General features: G+C 38.0%; 1 protein-coding gene across 7 annotated transcripts in view; it reads left to right on the top strand.

The window, feature by feature from the left end:
* The window catches only part of ARHGAP21 (Rho GTPase activating protein 21), a 133,771-nt gene that overhangs the window by 39,575 nt on the left and 75,739 nt on the right, over positions 1-18,457 (top strand). For all 7 annotated transcript variants that reach the window (XR_013397725.1, NM_001261285.1, XM_028853422.2 and 4 more), the window contains 2 exon segments: positions 14,202-14,381; positions 17,541-17,565. Coding sequence is in view for 6 of the 7 variants with exons in the window: in NM_001261285.1 (NP_001248214.1) it covers positions 14,202-14,381; positions 17,541-17,565 (205 nt within the window). In the remaining variant the exon portion in view is untranslated.

Here is an 18,457-nt window from a genome sequence, read left to right as displayed (position 1 = left end):
CCAGCACTTTGGGAGGCTGAGGATGGGGGTGGGGATCACCTGAGATCAGGAGTTTGGGACCAGCCTGGCTAACATGGTGAAACCCCGTCTCTACTAAAAATACAAAAATTAGCCGGGCAAGGTGGCGGGCGCCTGTAATCCCAGCCACTTAGGAGGCTAAGGCAGGAGAATTGCTTGAACCCGGGAGGCGAAGGTTACAGCGAGCTGAGATCATGCCACTGCACTCCAGCGTGGGTGAGAGAGTAAGACCTTGTCTCTTAAAACAAAAATTAAAACATAAATAAAAAACCCATTCCTAGTTTGTTCAGAGTTGTTCAGTAGTCAAACTGATAAACTCATGGGAAGTTTTGTTTTTGACAGGAGTTTTTGTTTCAGCAAGATCTAAATTTTTTAAGATTTCATTTAAAAAGAAAATGCTTGAAGTATGCATTTCTCTGAGCCTCATTTTACAAATGTAAATACTGTATAGGCCTCTCAAAGTTGTAGTAATAGTGAGTTGTGGCAGTTGTTAGTTAAATTTTGGGGATCATGTATTATCATTTAATTATGGTTAGTATTTGAAGAGTGTTTTATAGTGTTGTATGTTCAAGTTTTTTGTTTTGTTTTGTTTTGTTTTTTCTCATTCTGTAAGCCAGGCTGGAGTGCAGTGGCGCGATCTTGGCTTACTGCAACCTCTGCTTCCCTTGTTCAAGTGATTCTTGTACCTCAGCCTCCTGAGTTCCTGGGATTACAGGCATGTACCACCACGTCCGGCTAATTTTTGTATTTTCAGTAGAGACGGTATTTCGATACGTTGGCCAGGCTGGTCTTGAACTCCTGACCTGAAGCGATCTGCCCACCTTGGCCTCCCAATGTGCTGGGATTACAGGTGTGAGCCACCATTCCTGGCCTAGGCTTTCTCTTTTTTTTTTTTTAAGAAACAATCCTGCAATGTATGTAGCATCTGCAAATTACTTTATAAAGTATTTTTATTTTTATTGGTTTTTCTCTAAAACTGAAGCCATAACTGTTTCTGAAAAATGAGAAGTAGATGGTTTTTAATTTTCCTGAGGATAGCACTGAGGAGTACAATTGAAACTTTGAAGATAAAATGTTGACTGAGATCTGTGCATGTCCAAAGGGAAGGTGGTTTCCTAACCATGTGCCCTTCTAGGTTGAGAGGCTGACGGGGATAGAGTATGATAGCAGCTGCTTATGGACATAGCCCAGGTTTCTGAGTTATTCCTTTACAATTTATATTAACAAACCATCTTTTGGCATTATACTATAAAGACATACCTTAGGCTGAGGTGGGAGGATTGCTTGAGCGTGGGAGGTGGAGGTTGCAGTGAACCAAGATCACGCCACTGCACTTCAGCCTGGGCAACAGGGCGAGACTCTCTCAAAAAGAAAAAAAAAAAAACAGAAAAACTTGCCTTTGAAAATAAAGTAAATCAGAGAAAGACAGAGAAAAGTGCTATTAAGTTAAAAAAAACAGAACCCTGAATAGAGAAATAAATATAGTGAAATATCAGTGATTCAAAAATAATCCACACATGAAGCCATACAGAACCAGCAGAAAGGACTCATGTCAACAGTCAGTTTATTAAAGCCAGCTATATGAAAAGTGTTGTTATAAATGAATGTCCAAGTAAATAATGAACTTGAACATTGAGAAAAATTAAGCCCAAATGTTTAATTGGAAGTATTATGGACTAAAGGCACTTAGATTCATCTTCATGTTGTGAGAGTATTACAGTCTCATTAGTCATCTTTTTTTTTTTTTTTTTTTTTTTTTTGAGGTGGACTCTCTCTCTCTCTCTCTGTCGCCCAGGCTGGAGTGCAGTGGCAGGATCTCCACTCACTGCAAGCTCCGCCTCCCGGGTTCACGCCATTCTCCTGCCTCACCCTCCCGAGTAGCTGGGACTACAGGCGCTCCCCACCACACTGGGCTAATTTTTTGTATTTTTAGTGGAGGTGGGGTTTTACTGTGTTAGCCAGGATGGTCTTGGTCTCCTGAGCAGTCATCATCTTTTATCCCTTAAATGTTCAATACCCACTGAAAAACAGAGTTACTTTTTGAGAAAAAGCATCTAGATACAATCTAGATATTTATTATCAAAGCATGTTCAATACCCACTGAAAAACAGTTACTTTTTGAGAAAAAGCATCTAGATACAATCTAGATATTTATTATCAAAGCATTTCCCATTGTTGTCAACCTTTATTGACCAAAAAAAGAGAGAGAAATCTTTAAAATTAGAAAGAAACTGCATAAACAAGCTGCTTGTGAAGTTATCAAATATACTTATCATGTAAAAAATTGTATTCAAGAGTCTTCTGTCTCAGTTGGAATTTAAATAACCCTTTAGTTCCCAACATCAGATTTCCACATGTTGAAAAATTTTGCAGAGAAATGCCCTGTCAAGGAATCCTAGTATGTGAGGAATAATTTACAATATGATTGATTTCTGTGGCATTAGGACTATGGATAGAGTAGTTTAAAAATAAGCAATATTTAAATGTTGAAAAACATTTTATTCACTTCCTATTCATGGCATATAAAGAAAAACATGGGCTAGCTCCATCACCTACTATTAGCTGTGTATTTTGGACAAATTCATCACAGCAAGCCTGTTTTTCCATCACATTTGTGATATCTGCAATAATATGCTAAAAGTTTTATGGATGTTCAAGATTTTGTTTTTCCCTTCCTACAAAACAATATTTTGCGTACTGGTTTCCCAAGTATCTCAAAAGTGATATCACAATACGTTTTTGAAATAAGCCTTTATGTATCAGTGACCTCTATGTTTTTTTTTTAGGTAGTTAAATAGTGCGTGTACTATGTGCCTGGTTCTGTTTTCATCCCTTTACAAACTCATTTAATCTTCTTAACAAGAATATGAAGTGCACTGTCATTATCATCCCCATGTTAAAGACAAGGAACTGAGGCACAGTTGTGTTAAGGAACTTGCCCACGAGCCACAACTTAACAAATCAAGAATCCAGACCCAGGCATTCTAGCTCCAGAGTCCATGTCCTTCCCCCCAAGCATGCCATCTTCCAGTGGTACAAAAGAAAAAGCGAGCCAGGGGACGGTCATACCATACTAGTTCCAACAGTTTATATACAAGAATAAAAAGCCATGTGGCTGCACACATTCAAATCCTGTCTTGTATTTTCTCAACTAATGACATCATAAAAAGGTGTTGTGTCACCATGAAACGGGCCCTAAAGTAAGGAACGAAGTTTTACTTTAGGTAACTGGTATTATTAATATTGATGGTAAGATGGGGAAAAAAAAGACAAAATGCCTTCCAAAAGTCCATAGGAGTTAGGCTTATAATCTTAGATACATGATGGAATTAATATCAGTATCTTTTAAGAGGAACACAGTATAAAATGCTTTCTTCGGTCTTACTATGAATGATTCCTGGAATATGCTAGGACCCTGTTCTACTTAAAATACAAATAGTTACAAAAGATAGATTAGGACTTATATATTGTTTATACAGGCATTCTTTTATAATTCTCTTGCATTTACTTTTGTGACAGCCCTATCTGTTTCACCTCTGGTGAACATTTAGACTTTGTACTTTTTTATCTGTGGAAACCAGATATAACACATCTACCTAAATAACATTTTTATTTAAATACAACTTACTAACTATAAGATCCATCCATTGTAAGCATACGTTGCAATTATTTTTAGCAACTTTATGCAGTTGTGAAACTTTCATTGCAGTCTTTTGGAACATTTCCATTGTTCCAGTTTGGAATGCTGGTTCGCATTCCCTTATGTGAGGTTTTTATCACCTTTATTTGCTTTATGATTAGTGATTTCCCCTTACACTCTCTCTCACCCTCTTTGAGTTGCTTTGTCTACTTGTTATATCTAATTTTTATGGAATTAGTTTTTAATCTTTATTTTGGTTTCTTTTAACCTTGAGTTATTATTCAATCAAATGACCTTGTTATGAAGTCTTTTAAGGGAGTCAAATGACAGTTCTTAGTCCACAGGAATTTACTGCTATTATTCCAGTCACTTCTTGGCTTCTTGCACTCTGATGTTACATGAATTGGCACTCACATTAGGGAAATAAGATGTGTGTAGAGGGATATTTCTTAGGTGGAGAAACCCGTGACTGCTGGCTCCTTCACTGTGTGTGCCTATAGCTTGCCCTTGTTATAAGATCTAAAAGATCAGCGGCAATGTGGGTAAGAGTGAAGAGGGCACATGTATGTATTTCTTTTCATCTTCTCCTTCTGTGAAGGCCCATAGATATGTAACCCTTTAGGAGACTAGGGGAACTTCAATGTTACGTTCTGTGTGGGTGGAATGACTGAGACACCTGAGCTATGTCACATTCAGAAATCTTAGTTAGTTTGCAGAGAGCAAGAAAGAAATTGCCTACTCTGCATCCCATCTTCTCTGTTTGTGTAAAGAGCCCAGTAAAACAAGACATAGCAGGCTCAATTCAGAAATGTGAAGCATGTAACCGTGATCCAAGAGTTACCTATATGATTTTTTAAAAGAGAAAACTTGGATATATTTGGGAGCTGTGAGGCCAAGTCATAATAGTACATTAGAAATAAATTTAATACTGTATAGTTTTTAAAGTGTTCAAATATGAGTCCCACAGGAAAGGGAAATTGTAAAAGATAATAACTTAGATCAAAAAGCTGTTACAGGGAAGAATCTATGTAGATTATGAAATAAAAGAGATGACGAAAAGCAATTTAACATAGAGAAAATATTCTAGCATCGAATTCAGGAGACCGTTATTTTAATTCTTACTGTGATGTAAACCAGCTACAATCTTGGATAAATCACTTTGCAAATCTGGACCTCATGTGTAAAGGGTTCACTTATTTAGATTAAATCTTAAAAGATTCTTTTGTGCTCTAAAATTATATAATGGGATGGCAGCTAAGCACATGAAAAGATACTCATCATCATTGGCCATAAGGGAAGTACAAATTAAGATCACAATGAGATATCACTATACACTTGTCACAATGGCTAAAATAAACAATAGTGGCAATACCAAGTCCTGTCAAGGATGTGGAGAAATGGATCACTTACACACTGCTGGTGGGCATGTAAAATGGTACAACCAGTCTGAAAAACAGTTTGGCTGTTTCTTACAAGAGTAGACATGTAATTATCATATGCTATGGTCTGAATGTCCTCCCAAAGTTCATGTATTGACACCCAATTAGGCCTTTGGGAGATTATTTAGGTTCTGAGGGTGGAGCCCCGTGAATGGGATTCATGCCCCTAAAAAAGAAGCCCCGGGAAAGAACCTTGCCCTTCCACTAGGTAAGCAAGAATGTGCGGCCTATTTAGGAAGTAGGCCCTCACCAAACACTGAATCTGCCAGTGCCTTGATCCTGGGCTTCCTGAGCCTCTAGAACCATGAGAAATAAATTTCAGTTGTTTATAAGCAACCTAGCCCATGGTATTCTGTTATAACAGCCCAGATGTACTAAGATGACATATGACCTAACAGTAGCATTCTTGGACATTTCCAGGGAAATGTAAACTGTGTTCATACAAAAACCTGTACATGAGTGTTCATAGCGTATTTATTCATAGTAACCCAAAACTTGAAACAGCTGAGATGTCTTTTAACAGATAAATGGTTAAACAAAATGTGGCATATCCATGCCATGGAATACAACTCAGCAATGAAAAGGAATGAACTATGGATACATGCAGCAACCTGGGTGAATCTCTAGAGAATTATTCAGAGTGAAAAAAAGCCAGTCCCAAAAGGTTACTGACTGTATGATTCTATTTGGATAACATTCTTGAAATGACAAAATGATGGAAATATAGAACAGATTAATTTGGGAGGCTAAGGCAGGAGGATAACATCAGCCCAGGAGTTTGAGGCCAGCCTGGGCAACATAGTGAGACCCTGTCCCCCCCCCCAAAAAAAACAAAAAAACCCCAAAAAACAAAAAAACACCCTCAAACCGGGCAACCGGGCATGATAGTGGTGCATGTCTGTAGACCCAGCTACTTGGGAGGCTGAGGTGGGAGGATTGCTTGATCATTGGAGGTTGAGGCTGCAGTGAGCCAGATTGCACCGCTGCATTCCAGTTTGGGCCACAGAGCAAGACTCTGTCTCAAACAAAACAACAACAGCAATAAAACAGAAACAAACAAAAAGAAAAACAGATTAGTGGTTGCCAAGGGTCAGGGGCCAGGTAGGAGGTGGAGGGAGAGAGCAGGTATAGGTATAGTTATGAAAGGGCAACAAGAGAGATCCTTGTGGGGATGCAACACTTCCGTATCTTGATTGGTGTGGTGGGTATATACACTTACATAAAGTGATAACACTGCATAGTACTAAACACACAATGAGTACAAATAAAACTGGAGAAATAAGAATAGCACGAGTGGATTGTATCTGGGTCAGTAACCTGGTTGTGATATTGTACTGTAGTTTTCTAAGAAGTTAATTGTTGAAGGAAATTACATAAAGATTACATAGGATCTCTCTGTATCTTTCTTTCCCTCTTTCTTTTTTTTTTTTTTCTTTTTCCTTTTTGTGGAGAGTGAGGTCTCACTGTTGCCCAGGCTGGTCTCAAACTCCTGATCTCAAACTGTGCCCCACCTCTGCCTCCCTACGTGCTAGCATTACAGGCATGAGCCACCATGCCTGACTGTGTATTATTTCTTAAAACTGCCTGTGAATCTGTAGTTGTCTCAAAATGAGAGGCTTAATTAAAAAAAGAACTAAAATTTTAATGACTATTTTATTCATCCGTGTATCAACTCTGTGGAACAAGGTTGGGTAATAGTAGGTCCCCAATAAATATTTATTTACTGAATGAGTGAAGAGAGAGTGTGTCAGTGAGTGAGACCGTGATCTGCATGTATACAGTGAATTCTCATTTGGATATCAAAAGGAGGATCCAGTCATTACTTACAGCTTAACTAGACTATTTGGGAAACTAAGCCTAGAATAACTCTTGCCCTACAAACCCTACCTAATCATATGCTTGCTTTTGCAGTTGCTTGGGACTTAGCTTGAGTCTCTCATGTTATACCCTGCTAAATCCTAGAAGTGGGGGATAAACTACAATGGATTTATGATAAATATGATAAATAGTTTCAAATATACATAGCCTCGTAGATGACTTCAGAGACTTCATTCACACAAATAGCTAAAAATAAGGAGGAAAAAGTTAGCAGTTTATCCAAGATTCAGTTACTTATTTTCTTATTTCTTACTTACACTATTGATTGCTAACCCAGTTTTTTCCAGTGCTCCATTATTTGCTTTGATGCATCTTTCCAGTTGCATTTTACACACAAGTATGTTAAAGTGTTGTGAGAGATTGTGATTTAAAGAGCCATCAGGAAAAACAGATTTGAAAAGACAATGGAGCTTGCAGAGAAAGAATGAGGAGTTAATATTTATTTATTTAGAGTCGGAGTCTCACTCTGTCCCTTAGGCTGGAGTGCAATGGCGCGATCTTGGCTCACTGCAACCTCCGCCTCCTGGGTTCAAGCAATTCTCCTGCCTCAGCCGCCCAAGTAGCTGGGATTACAGATGCCCACCACCACGCCCAGCTAATTTTTGTATTTTTAGTAGAGACGGGTCTTCACCATGTTGTTCAGACTGGTCTCTTCTACCTCAGCCTCCCAAAGTGCTGGGATTACAGGTGTGAGCCACCATGCCTGGCCTGGAGTTAATATTTATTAAATGTTTATATACTCAGCTCTTCATATGCATTTCGCATTTAATCCACATTCATTCTTTGGGAGAAGTGCTTTTATTCTTATTTTAATGATGAGAAAACAGGCTTAGAGAGGTTAAATAATTTCAACTAGCAAACTGCAAATGGCAGAGCCAGAGTTAGTGCCCGATTGAGCTGACTCAAAATCTCCAAATCCTATGTTGTTTTTTTCAAATTAGGTTTATAGATTTAGGGGGTACAAGTGCAGTTTTGTTACATGGGTATATTGCATAGTGGTGAAGTCTGGGCATTTAGCATAACCATCACCTGAATAGCGAACATTGTACAGATAATTTTCCCCCTCATCCCCTTCCACCTTCCCCGCTTTTGGAGTCTCCAGTATCTATTTTTCCCCTCTGTATGTCCATGTGTACCCATTGTTTAACTCCCACTTATGAGTGAGAATGTGAGCCTATGTTCTGAACCATAATGCTAAACTGAAAATTAAAATTCTGGGTCAGATAAAAAGAGAGAATTACATTCCTATGCCAGTCCTCAGCAGCATGCAGCAATGCAATATACCTTTGTAAGAAAACTGCACATATACACTCGGAACCTACAATAAAAGTTGGAAAAAAAGAGATAGAATCAAAATAGAATCTTGTGTTCTTAAAGAATGATGGGAGATAGGAAACAATGAGTGATTATTTTTTCCAATGTTAAATTCTAGAATAATTTTTACTCTTTATTTTTATTTTATTTTATTTTTTTGACACAGAGTCTCTCGCTGTGTCGTCCAGGCTGGAGTGCAGTGGCGCCATCTTGGCTCACTGCAGCCTCCGCCTCCCGGGTTCCAGTGATTCTCTTGCCTCATCCTCCCAAGTATCTGGGATTACAGGCACGTGCCGTTGCACTCAGCTAATTTTTGTATTTTTAGTAAAGACGGGGTTTCACCGTGTTGGCCAGGCTAGTCTCAAACTCCTGACCACAGGTGATCCGCCTGCCTCAGCCTCCCAAAGTGCTGTGATTACAGGTGTGAGCCACTGAACGCAGTCTACTTTTTATGTTTATATTTGCTATATACAAAAAGAAGCATACATATATATCATTTTGTATATCATATTGACTTAATATGGTATAATAAAATGACCCCTTAGGAACTCCCCACAGATCTTAACTTATAAATTACCCATGCTGTTGGAGTAATGTGTGTGTTTTCCCCAGATCTCAGCCCCATGCTTCCTCATTCACACATTCTTATCCCCCCAGGATAACCACTTTCTTGAGTTTCATGATTAGCATCCTATTGCTGCTTCTTTTGTTTAAATGTCTTTATTGAGATATGTTTGATATATAGTCAACTGTACATGTGTAAACTGTACAGTTCAGTAAGTTTGTACATAGGTATGCATCAGTGAAAACATCACCACAGTCAAGATTATTCACCACCCTCCACATTTCCTCATGCCCCTTTGTAATCTCCATCCTTATACCCACCCAGAGCAACTGCTAATCTTTCAGTCAGTATAGACTAGTATTTAGAATTTTTCTAGGATTTATATAAATGGAGCATACAGTGTGTACTCCTTCTCCTCCTCCCCCTCTTTTGTCTGGGTTCTTTAACTAAGCCTAATTAACATATTGCTACATATATCAGTAGTTGATTTCATTTTATTGCTAAGTAGCATTCTGTTTTTTGGCTGTGTCACAGTTCATCCATTTATCTGTTGTTGAAATATTTCAGTTGTTTTCCTGTTGGTGGCTATAACAAAGTTGCTATGCACATTTATGTACAAGTCTTTGTGTTGACATATGCTTTCAGTTTCTCTATAAGTAGAATGGCTGTGTCATATGTTAGGTGTATGTTTAAGAAACTGTCAGATGGTTTTCCACCATTTTACATTCCCACTAGTAGTGTCTGAGAGCTCTAGTTGCTTCATATCCTGACCAACACTCGGTATGGTTAATTTTTATATAGCACATCTATTATATGTGCAGTGGCATTTCATTATGGTTTTTAGTTTGCATTTCCATTATTGAATTTTGAGAGTTCCTTATGTATTCTAGATACAAGTCCTTTATCAGATACATTATTTGCAAATATATTCTCCCATTCTATGGCTTGCCCTTTCGTTTTCATAAAAGTGTAAGTGTGTATATATATGTATGTATATGTGTGTGTGTGTATATACTTTTCATAAAATATATATATATTTTGAGACAGGGTTTCATTCTGTAACCCAGGCTGGAGTGGTGTGATCACAGCTCACTGTAGCTTCATCCTCCTGGGCTCAGGTGATTCTTGTGCCTTAGCCTCCTGGTAGCTGGGACAACAGGCATGCACCACCACACCTGGCTAATTTGTTTGTTTGTTTGTTTGTTTTGAGACAGTCTGGCTCTGTTGCCCAGGCTAGAGTGCAGTAGCATGATCTCGGCTTGGTGCAACCTCCACCTCCCTGGTTCAAGCGATTCTTCTGCCTCAGCCTCCTGAGTAGCTGGGATTACAGGCACATGCCACCACACCTGTCTAATTTTTGTATTTTTAGTAGAGATGGGGTTTCACCATGTTGGCCAGACTGGTCTTGTACTCCTGACCTCAGATGATCCACCCACTTTAGCCTCCCAAAGTGCTGGGATTACAGGTGTGAGACACCGTGCCCGGCTGCCTGGCTAATTTTTAAATTTTGTGTAGAGACAGGGTCTCCCTGTGTTGCTCAGGCAGGTCTCAAACTCCTGGCTGAGATCCTTCTGCCTCAGACTCCCAAAGTGCTGGGATTACAGGTGTGAGTCACCATGGCTGGCCAAGAAGTGTCTTTCAAAGGGCAGAGGGTCTTAATTTTGATGAAGTTTCATTTATCTTTTTTAAAAAATTCATTGTATATTCTTCCAATGAATATTTTTTTGTTGTTTCTGTTAATGGATTATGTTCCTTGGGGTTATAGCTAAGAAATCTTAACCTGAGTTCGTAAAGATGTCCCCCTGTTTTCTTCCAGAAGTTTCATAGTTTTAAGTGTTATTTAGGTTTATGATCATTTATTTTATTTGACTTTTTTGAGACAGAGTCTCACTCCCCATCCAGGCTGGAGTGCAGTGGTACAATCTCGGCTCACTACAACCTCCGCCTTCTGAGTTCAAGCAATTCTCCTGCCTCAGCCTCTCAAGTAGTGAGAATTATAGGTTTGTGCCACCACACCCAGCTAATTTTTGTGTTTTTAGTAGAGACAGGATTTCACCATGTTGGCCAGGCTGGTCTTGAACTCCTGGCCTCCAGTGATCCACCTGCCTCGGCCTCCCAAAGTGCTGGGATTACAGGTTTGAGCCACTGTGGCCTGCCTAGGTGTATGATCATTTGAGTTAATTTTTGTTTGTGATACGAGTTATGGATCAAAGTTCTTTTCTTTTCTTGCACACAGCCTCCACACAGTTGTTCCAGGGCGATTTGTGTTTCAAGTATTTTTATTATACTTGTACAATATTGACATGGGTTCATGTTTCTTTTGGATAAATACCTAGGAGTAGAATGACAGCATCATGTGGTTATGGGTCTAGAGCAGGACTCCATATTCTGTTCTGTGAATCTGTGTATCTTGATGCCAATACTGTACTGTTGATTACTGTAGCTTTGTAAGTCTTGAAGATTCGTAGTCTGAGTGTTCCAACTTTGTTCTTTTTTGAAGTTGTTTTGACTATTTTAGGTTCTTTGCATTATAAAGTGGATTTTAGAAATACCATAGCAGTTTCCACACAAAAATCTCCTGAGATTGTGATTGGGATTGCACTGGATTTATAGATCAGTTTAGGGAGAGTTAACATTGTAACAATGCTGAGTCTTCTAAGTCATGGACATGGTACATCTCTCTTTATTTATGCTTTAATATCTCTTAATGTTTTAGAGTTTCAGTCTGTAGATCTTACAAACCTTTTGTCAGATTTATCCCTAAATATTTCATATTTTTAATGTAATTATAAATGGTATTTTAAAAAGCTTTAAATTTCCAGTTGCTTATTGCTAGTATATGGAATTGCTTTTTTTTTGGGGGGGGGGGTGTACTGTATTACTACTTTCATTAACATTCCATTTACTAGAACTCAATCATATGGCCACCCCTACTGCAAGTTTCGAGTTTGGCTGGGCAATGTGACCACCTAGTTACCTTTTCACCTTTATATGAGGCAAATTATTGTGGCAGAGTAGATAGACTCACTGGTGGAAGATAATAAACAATATAAAAGAAGCAAGACTATTCAAGTATTTGCAATTCAATAAAGGTGACCTTTTCAAAATGCTGGGACTAACTTGGAGTTGTAATTTAAAACAAAATCTGAGTAGCTATGCAGACATGTTAAGTGTAAGATACCTATCAGGTTGGAGAGAGGCTTGGGCTAGAAATACAAATTTGGGAGTCATTTGCATATAGTCCGTGTTTAATGTAGTAAATGGAATGAAATCACCAAAAGACAGAGTATAGCTAGAGAAGTCCATAGACTGAGCCTTGGGTGCCTCCAGGTTCAGAAACTTAGCAGATGAAAACAAAGGATCCTGAGACAAAGTCGCCTGTGAGTTGGAAGAAAAATCAGTGTGAGAAGTCAAGTGGAGAGAATTCTTCAAGAAGGAAGAAGTGACCCCTGTGCCAATAAGGTGCACATAAGATGAGAACTGAGAATTGATCATTCAGTTTAAAATGTGGAAGTCGTGGGTGAGCCTGACAAGAGCAGTTTCTGGGAGTTAGGCGGATAAAAGCCTGCTTTAAAGGGATTTCAGAGAAATGGAAGGAAAAGAATTGGAAACAGCAAGTACAGATAACTTTAAGGAGTTTTGCTCCAAAGAGAAGCAGACAAACGAGGTGGTAGCTGGAGAGGGGTGTGTGTTATCAAGAGAGGATTTTGGCCAGGTGTGGTGGCTCACACCTGTAATCCCACCACTTTGGGAGGCTGAGGCGGGAGGATCGCTTGAGCACAGGAGCTCAAGACGGGCCTGAGCAACATAGTGAGACCTTGTCTCTACAAAAAAAAAAAAGAAAGAAAGAAAGAAAAAATTAGCGTGGTGACATTCACCTGTAGTCCCACCTACCTAGGAGGGTGAGGCGGGAGTATCTCCTGAGTCCCCGTGATCCAGTCTGCAATGAGCCACGATCATGCCACTGCATTCCAGCCCAGGCCACAGAGCAAGACCCTGTCCCAAAAAAAAAAAAAAAAAAAGGTTTTGTTAAGATTAAAGAAATTACGAAATACGTGTATGCAAATGGGAATGCTGTATATAGTAAAGAGAGAATAAGTGATGCAAAAGAGAGAGGGGAGAATTGTTGGACTTGTATCTTTGAATAGTAAGAGGGGAGGATCTCGTCTCAACTGCTGGCGCCTTGGGAGAGTGGACGGCTCATCCATCATAGCAGAAGGGAAGGCAGGGGAACATGGGCACGGTTGCAGGTTGGTGGGGTGATCATGGCAGGCGATTCCGTTCTCATTTTATTGCTTCTGTTTTCTGAGTGTAATAGAAAGCAGGACCATCTGCTGCAGGTGAGGGTGGGGAAAAGGGATGAAATAGTCATCTAGGATGAATGACCAGAGAGAAATGTGTCACTATTGACAGACAACACTAAAGGCTCTCTTGAGGTTGATAGTCATGAACTTAGAGTGAAATAACTTAGTTTTTTGTTTTTCTCCACCCATGTTTGCCTGCATAAGTGCAGCAGGCCCGGAGTAGGCTGTGTTGATTTATCCAGGGTTAGGTTTTGTCAGGCAACTTGGAGGAAGTGGGAGAGGGTAAAGGAGTGAGTTGAAGCTAGCTTAAGAGGAAAGTGAGAACATGGGGTGATGAGGGACAGGGAAAGGGTGGTAGGGTCAGCTCCAGATTGAAGAATTGTAAGGGCTGGGGAATGAGAGGGAATGAACTAAATAGTGAACTAATAATAGGTGGTGGTTCTAGCAGGGATTCTTGATTTGGGCTTGTAAGGGGGTTTCAGTCATGCCCAAGTGAAAGCAGAGTGGAGGAGAGGAGGTCAAAGAACAAGAAGGCCAGGGTATCAGAAGGATTATCTATGTGGATATTGAATTCGTGCTCAGAACCTGAAGACCTTTTCTATTATTTTCTAACGTCCTTTCTTGCTGTTGGACTATCTGATAAGGTTTAGGTTTCTTTCTTGGTCAGTTTTGTATCTCTTCTTTCATGCTTTCTGTTTCTTAATCCATAGTGTTCTTTAAAATTTCTTTGGTATTATCTTTCATTCTTTCTATTGCATTTCTAATTTTAGCAATTATATTTCTATTTTCTGAGTGTTATTTCTTCTGACTAATTTTGTATAGCATGATTTTCTAGAAAAAAGCTCTAGGTTTTGATAATTGCATGCTTTGTTATAATAATATAATAAATTTTTGTTTTTGATAATTGCATGCTTTGTATAATTTATGCATCCGAAAATAGTTCATATCGGCGCTTAGGTATTAACATGTTTACATAGAATTTTTTTTAGGTGAGGAAGTTTATTGTGTTATGTAATTAACTTTTACATATCTTTTCACTTTAGGTCTCAAAAAATAAAGATGGAAAAGAACAAAGTGAAACTGTATCACTGTCCGAAGATGAAACATTCTCCTGGCCAGGTCCCAAAACAGTTATGTTGAAAAGAACATCTCAAGGCTTTGGGTTTACATTAAGACATTTTATTGTTTATCCCCCAGAGTCTGCAATTCAATTTTCATACAAGGTAAGAGAAATAGTTACAACAACTTGAAAAAAACCACAAGGCCATTCCTATCCCCTTCTAGTCTTCCTCTTCCTTCCCTCTGGCCTTTTTTCTGTCTTAAAAGAATTAAGCATTACATTTGAATTTTTATTATATTATTTTTCTCCTTTTAGGTATTTTCCCACCTTGAAGAACAAAACAAAACTTTAGTCTTCTCTGAAAGATCATATTGATTCTAAACTCCAAATCTATATTTTTTAAGGACTTCTAATTCCAGACTTCATTCTACTTTTTCTAATATGTAACTGTTATCTAAAAAGGTAGTGAGTTTTCTGGGCAGACTCTGCAGAGGAAATGGTTCACTAAAATATTCCAGCAGTTATAGAAAATTAGTAGAATTAGAACAATACTTAACTTTCAGATATGTAATATGATGGCATGTTAGAATTTAGAAACACAGCTTCTCATCAGAATGAATTACATTGACAGGCTTCAGTGCACAGTAACACAGCCTGAAAAGGACAGCCTGAGATAATTATAAGTGCAGTTGACACACTGAGTACTTGCTCTGTGTTCCTTACCATTTGTTATAAGCGTTATCTTACTTTATCCACACCAGAATCCTGTGGAGCAGGTGGTATTATTGGCCCCATATAACAGATGTGGAAACTGATCTGGGTCATAAAACAGATAAGTAGTTGATCTGGGATTTGAATTTGACCAATATGCATGCTTGATGCTGAACTGTTACACAATAGCATAATGGAAATAATGATATTCAGAAGAGTTATGAGACCCTGGCCAGGCCACTTCTTTTGACCTCTAGATTTCCATTTTCATCTGTAGGAATTGAACTAGGGTATGAGAAAGTCTTTTCTAATTCTAAATATCTATGACTGCTAAACTGTCTTTTAAAAAGTAGTGTCTGTATTTGTATCTAGAGACCACAGTTTTAAATTATTTTTTGGTTAAATATGTCTTTCTAGTAATGTCCTACAGGATATGCTTTTTTTGAAATACGGAATAGCTTATTTTTTCTTTTCTTTTTTTCAATTAATTTTTTAATATTTGGTTACTTTAACACTGAGATAACAGGAAACAACTGAATATCTCTTAAGGATTGTATATAATTGCTACCTTTGGAGTGAAATTTATCTGTTTGGGTTTTCATCTCTTAAGAATCTAGTTGATATTAAAAAGTCTCAGTGTTACTTATGCATTAGGTCATATATGAGAGCACTTGATAATTACATTAGGATTGTGTATTTTTTTTGTCTTTGTTTTGGTTTTGTTTTGAATAAGAACTTTGGGTCATGATGAACATATAGGTAGTACAATGTTTTATAAGATAATTTTACCAAACTTATATAAACATGTATTATTATTATTGGAAAATATTTCTAGAAATTTTAGTAGCATACTACAATAAATCCTCACTTAACATTGTCAGTTGATTTTTGGAAACTACAACTTTAAGTGAAACGTATTTAATTGATAACTGATCTTATGTTGGCTAGAGTTTACTTGGCATATTTCTGGTCAAAAAAAAAATCACTAAACTTGTAAATAAAGACCAAAACATTTCCAGTATTAAACATTGAAGTAAATGTGAGGTGTTCATACACTTAAGAAAGAGTTATAAAAACAAGTCCAGATTTGAGGGTGGCTGGAGCCTATCCCAGCAGTTCATGCAGCTCAGAGCACGAGGTGGGACCTAACCCTGGACAGGACGCTGTCCGTCCCATTGCAGAGCACACACACAGCTGCACTCATTCAGACCGGGACAATGTGGGCACACCTGTGAATCGAACAGGCACAGTTTTGGCATGTGGGAGGGAACTACAGTACCTAGAGAAAACCCACACAGTGGGGAGAATGTGGAAACTTCACACATACAGAACCCCAGTGGGGAATTAATTTTTCTCGTGAACGTTACAACAAAACAACTTTGCATGAAATGATGGTATTCCAGGACATGCTTACACTTGTTAACAGCATGGTCATTGGCGTCAAAAGAGCCTGGATTTGAATTCCATTTCTGCCTCCTGTTAGATCTGTGACCTTGGATAAGCTAACTAACAGACAATAGTAGTACCTTCTTTACAGGCTGTGTAATGATTAAATGATACAGTAATTGTAACACACTTAACATAGAAATTGACACTGTAATTGCTCAATAAATTTTAGCTATTAATGCTATTATTAAATACAGATGTTCTTGCAAATAGGGCTCTGTCTTGTAAATTTTACATGGAAAATATATATTGGAATATTTTCCATTTTAATTAAGAAATTTTATCAATTCACTTCAAAAGAATTAAAAATTTTAATATTGTATAGCTTTTAGAAAATGTGTAATTAATATAACAGTGTCCTTATTTTGTCACTTAGCTGGCAACTTCAGTCTCAGACCAGATCTTATAATCAGAAGAAGAAAAAAAAAAAAACACTGGGCCGCCTAAATAAAGGTCAAAAAATTATGTCATAAATTATCAGCCCTTCACCCAATGTCTGTTTTTCTTTCTGAGGTACATGGTAGCTCCAGTATGGTAGAGGCTCAGCAAATATTTGAAAAAATGTATTTTTAGACTAGTTTTTAAAGGTTCCTTTTCTAGTTTTCCAGCTAGAGGTAGATAACATGGCAGCAAGACAGCTCGGTAACAATGAAAGAGACCAAGTAGGTAAACTTGAAAATTGAATACAAGAACTTAAATATGTAGCAATTTTGGACCAGTCCATTTATATAGACAGCTCTGGGTCCTGTAATATCCCCTAAAGGCACATTTAAGTGTGGTACAGTAAGCGATGACCTGGCCTTTCCTTCTCTCCAACTGCCTACTTGACAAGTTGACTCCATTAGAAAGCTTACCCTCAAATGCCAAAAACTGAACTGATGTCCTACCCCTAAGTTGGCTTCACCCACAGCCTTGTTATCTCTGTGAAAACTCTTATTTTTCCAGTAAAAGGTACTTCCTATACTGTTATTGAAGATGGGCTATTCATTTGCTTTTGAGCTTGTAGTGGCTATAGAAGAGAATATGATCAATTAAGAATATTGTAGGTGAGATCGTAATTGGCACAATTTAGGGAGGTCAATTTGAATTAAAATGAGCCTTGCTGTGATTAACAAGAGTTTATAAATGTATACTCATGTATGTATATATATATTTTTATTTGTAGGATGAAGAAAATGGAAACAGAGGAGGTATGCTATAAACCTTTTAATTTGTCTCAATGTTTTTCTACCCATTTCTTTCTGTTCTTTAAGTGATACTAAATGAGATGATATAATTTTTAGTGTTCAAATGTATAATAATTCTTAGGTGTGAGAGCCATAGAATTAAATGTTTTTTACTGTGGACTTCAAAGTTTTATGAATTCCATTGTCTCATCTTAATTTGAACATGTAAAGATTTTATTGTTAATTGTATGTGTTTTTGTGGAGGAATATATCATAATTCCAAGGAGAGTACTTAAGATTTTTATTTCAATTAGTAATCTTTCTAAATGAGATGATTATTTTAGGTAAGGAATGCTATGTGTTTTATCAATTAGGTTTATTGAGTCAAATATTGAAAAGAAGAGGGTTTGGGTTATTCTTGTAGTTAATGTTACTGTTGATTTAAACATCAATGATCGTGAAAGGACAGTCAGGCTGGAGATAAAATTATTTCTTAATAACTGATTTTAAATCAACTTGAACGAGTTAAAATTCACACTCAACAAAATGCACCCATTAAAAACTTTTATTTCTAGATAATTTTCAACAACAAAGTTGCAAAAATAGTACAGAGAATTTTCATGTATCCTTTATTTTACTTATTCTCTAGTGTTAAAACCTTACAATACCATGGGGGGCCGGGCGTGGTGGCTCACGCCTGTAATCCCAGCACTTTGGGAGGCTGAGGCGGGCGGATCACGAGGTCAGGAGATCGAGACCATCCTGGCTAACATGGTGAAACCCTATCTCTACTAAAAATACTGAAAACTAGCTGGGTGTGGTGGCTGGTGCCTGTAGTCCCAGCTACTCGGGAGGCTGAGGCAGGAGAATGGCGTGAACTCGGGAGGCGGAGCTTGCAGTGAACCAAGATCACACC

Source organism: Macaca mulatta, chromosome 9 (genome assembly GCF_049350105.2).
Source record: "Macaca mulatta isolate MMU2019108-1 chromosome 9, T2T-MMU8v2.0, whole genome shotgun sequence".
Classification (NCBI taxonomy): domain Eukaryota; kingdom Metazoa; phylum Chordata; class Mammalia; order Primates; family Cercopithecidae; genus Macaca; species Macaca mulatta.
The sequence above is the reverse complement of the archived record's forward strand: the minus strand, read 5'-3'. Positions and strand labels throughout refer to the sequence as shown.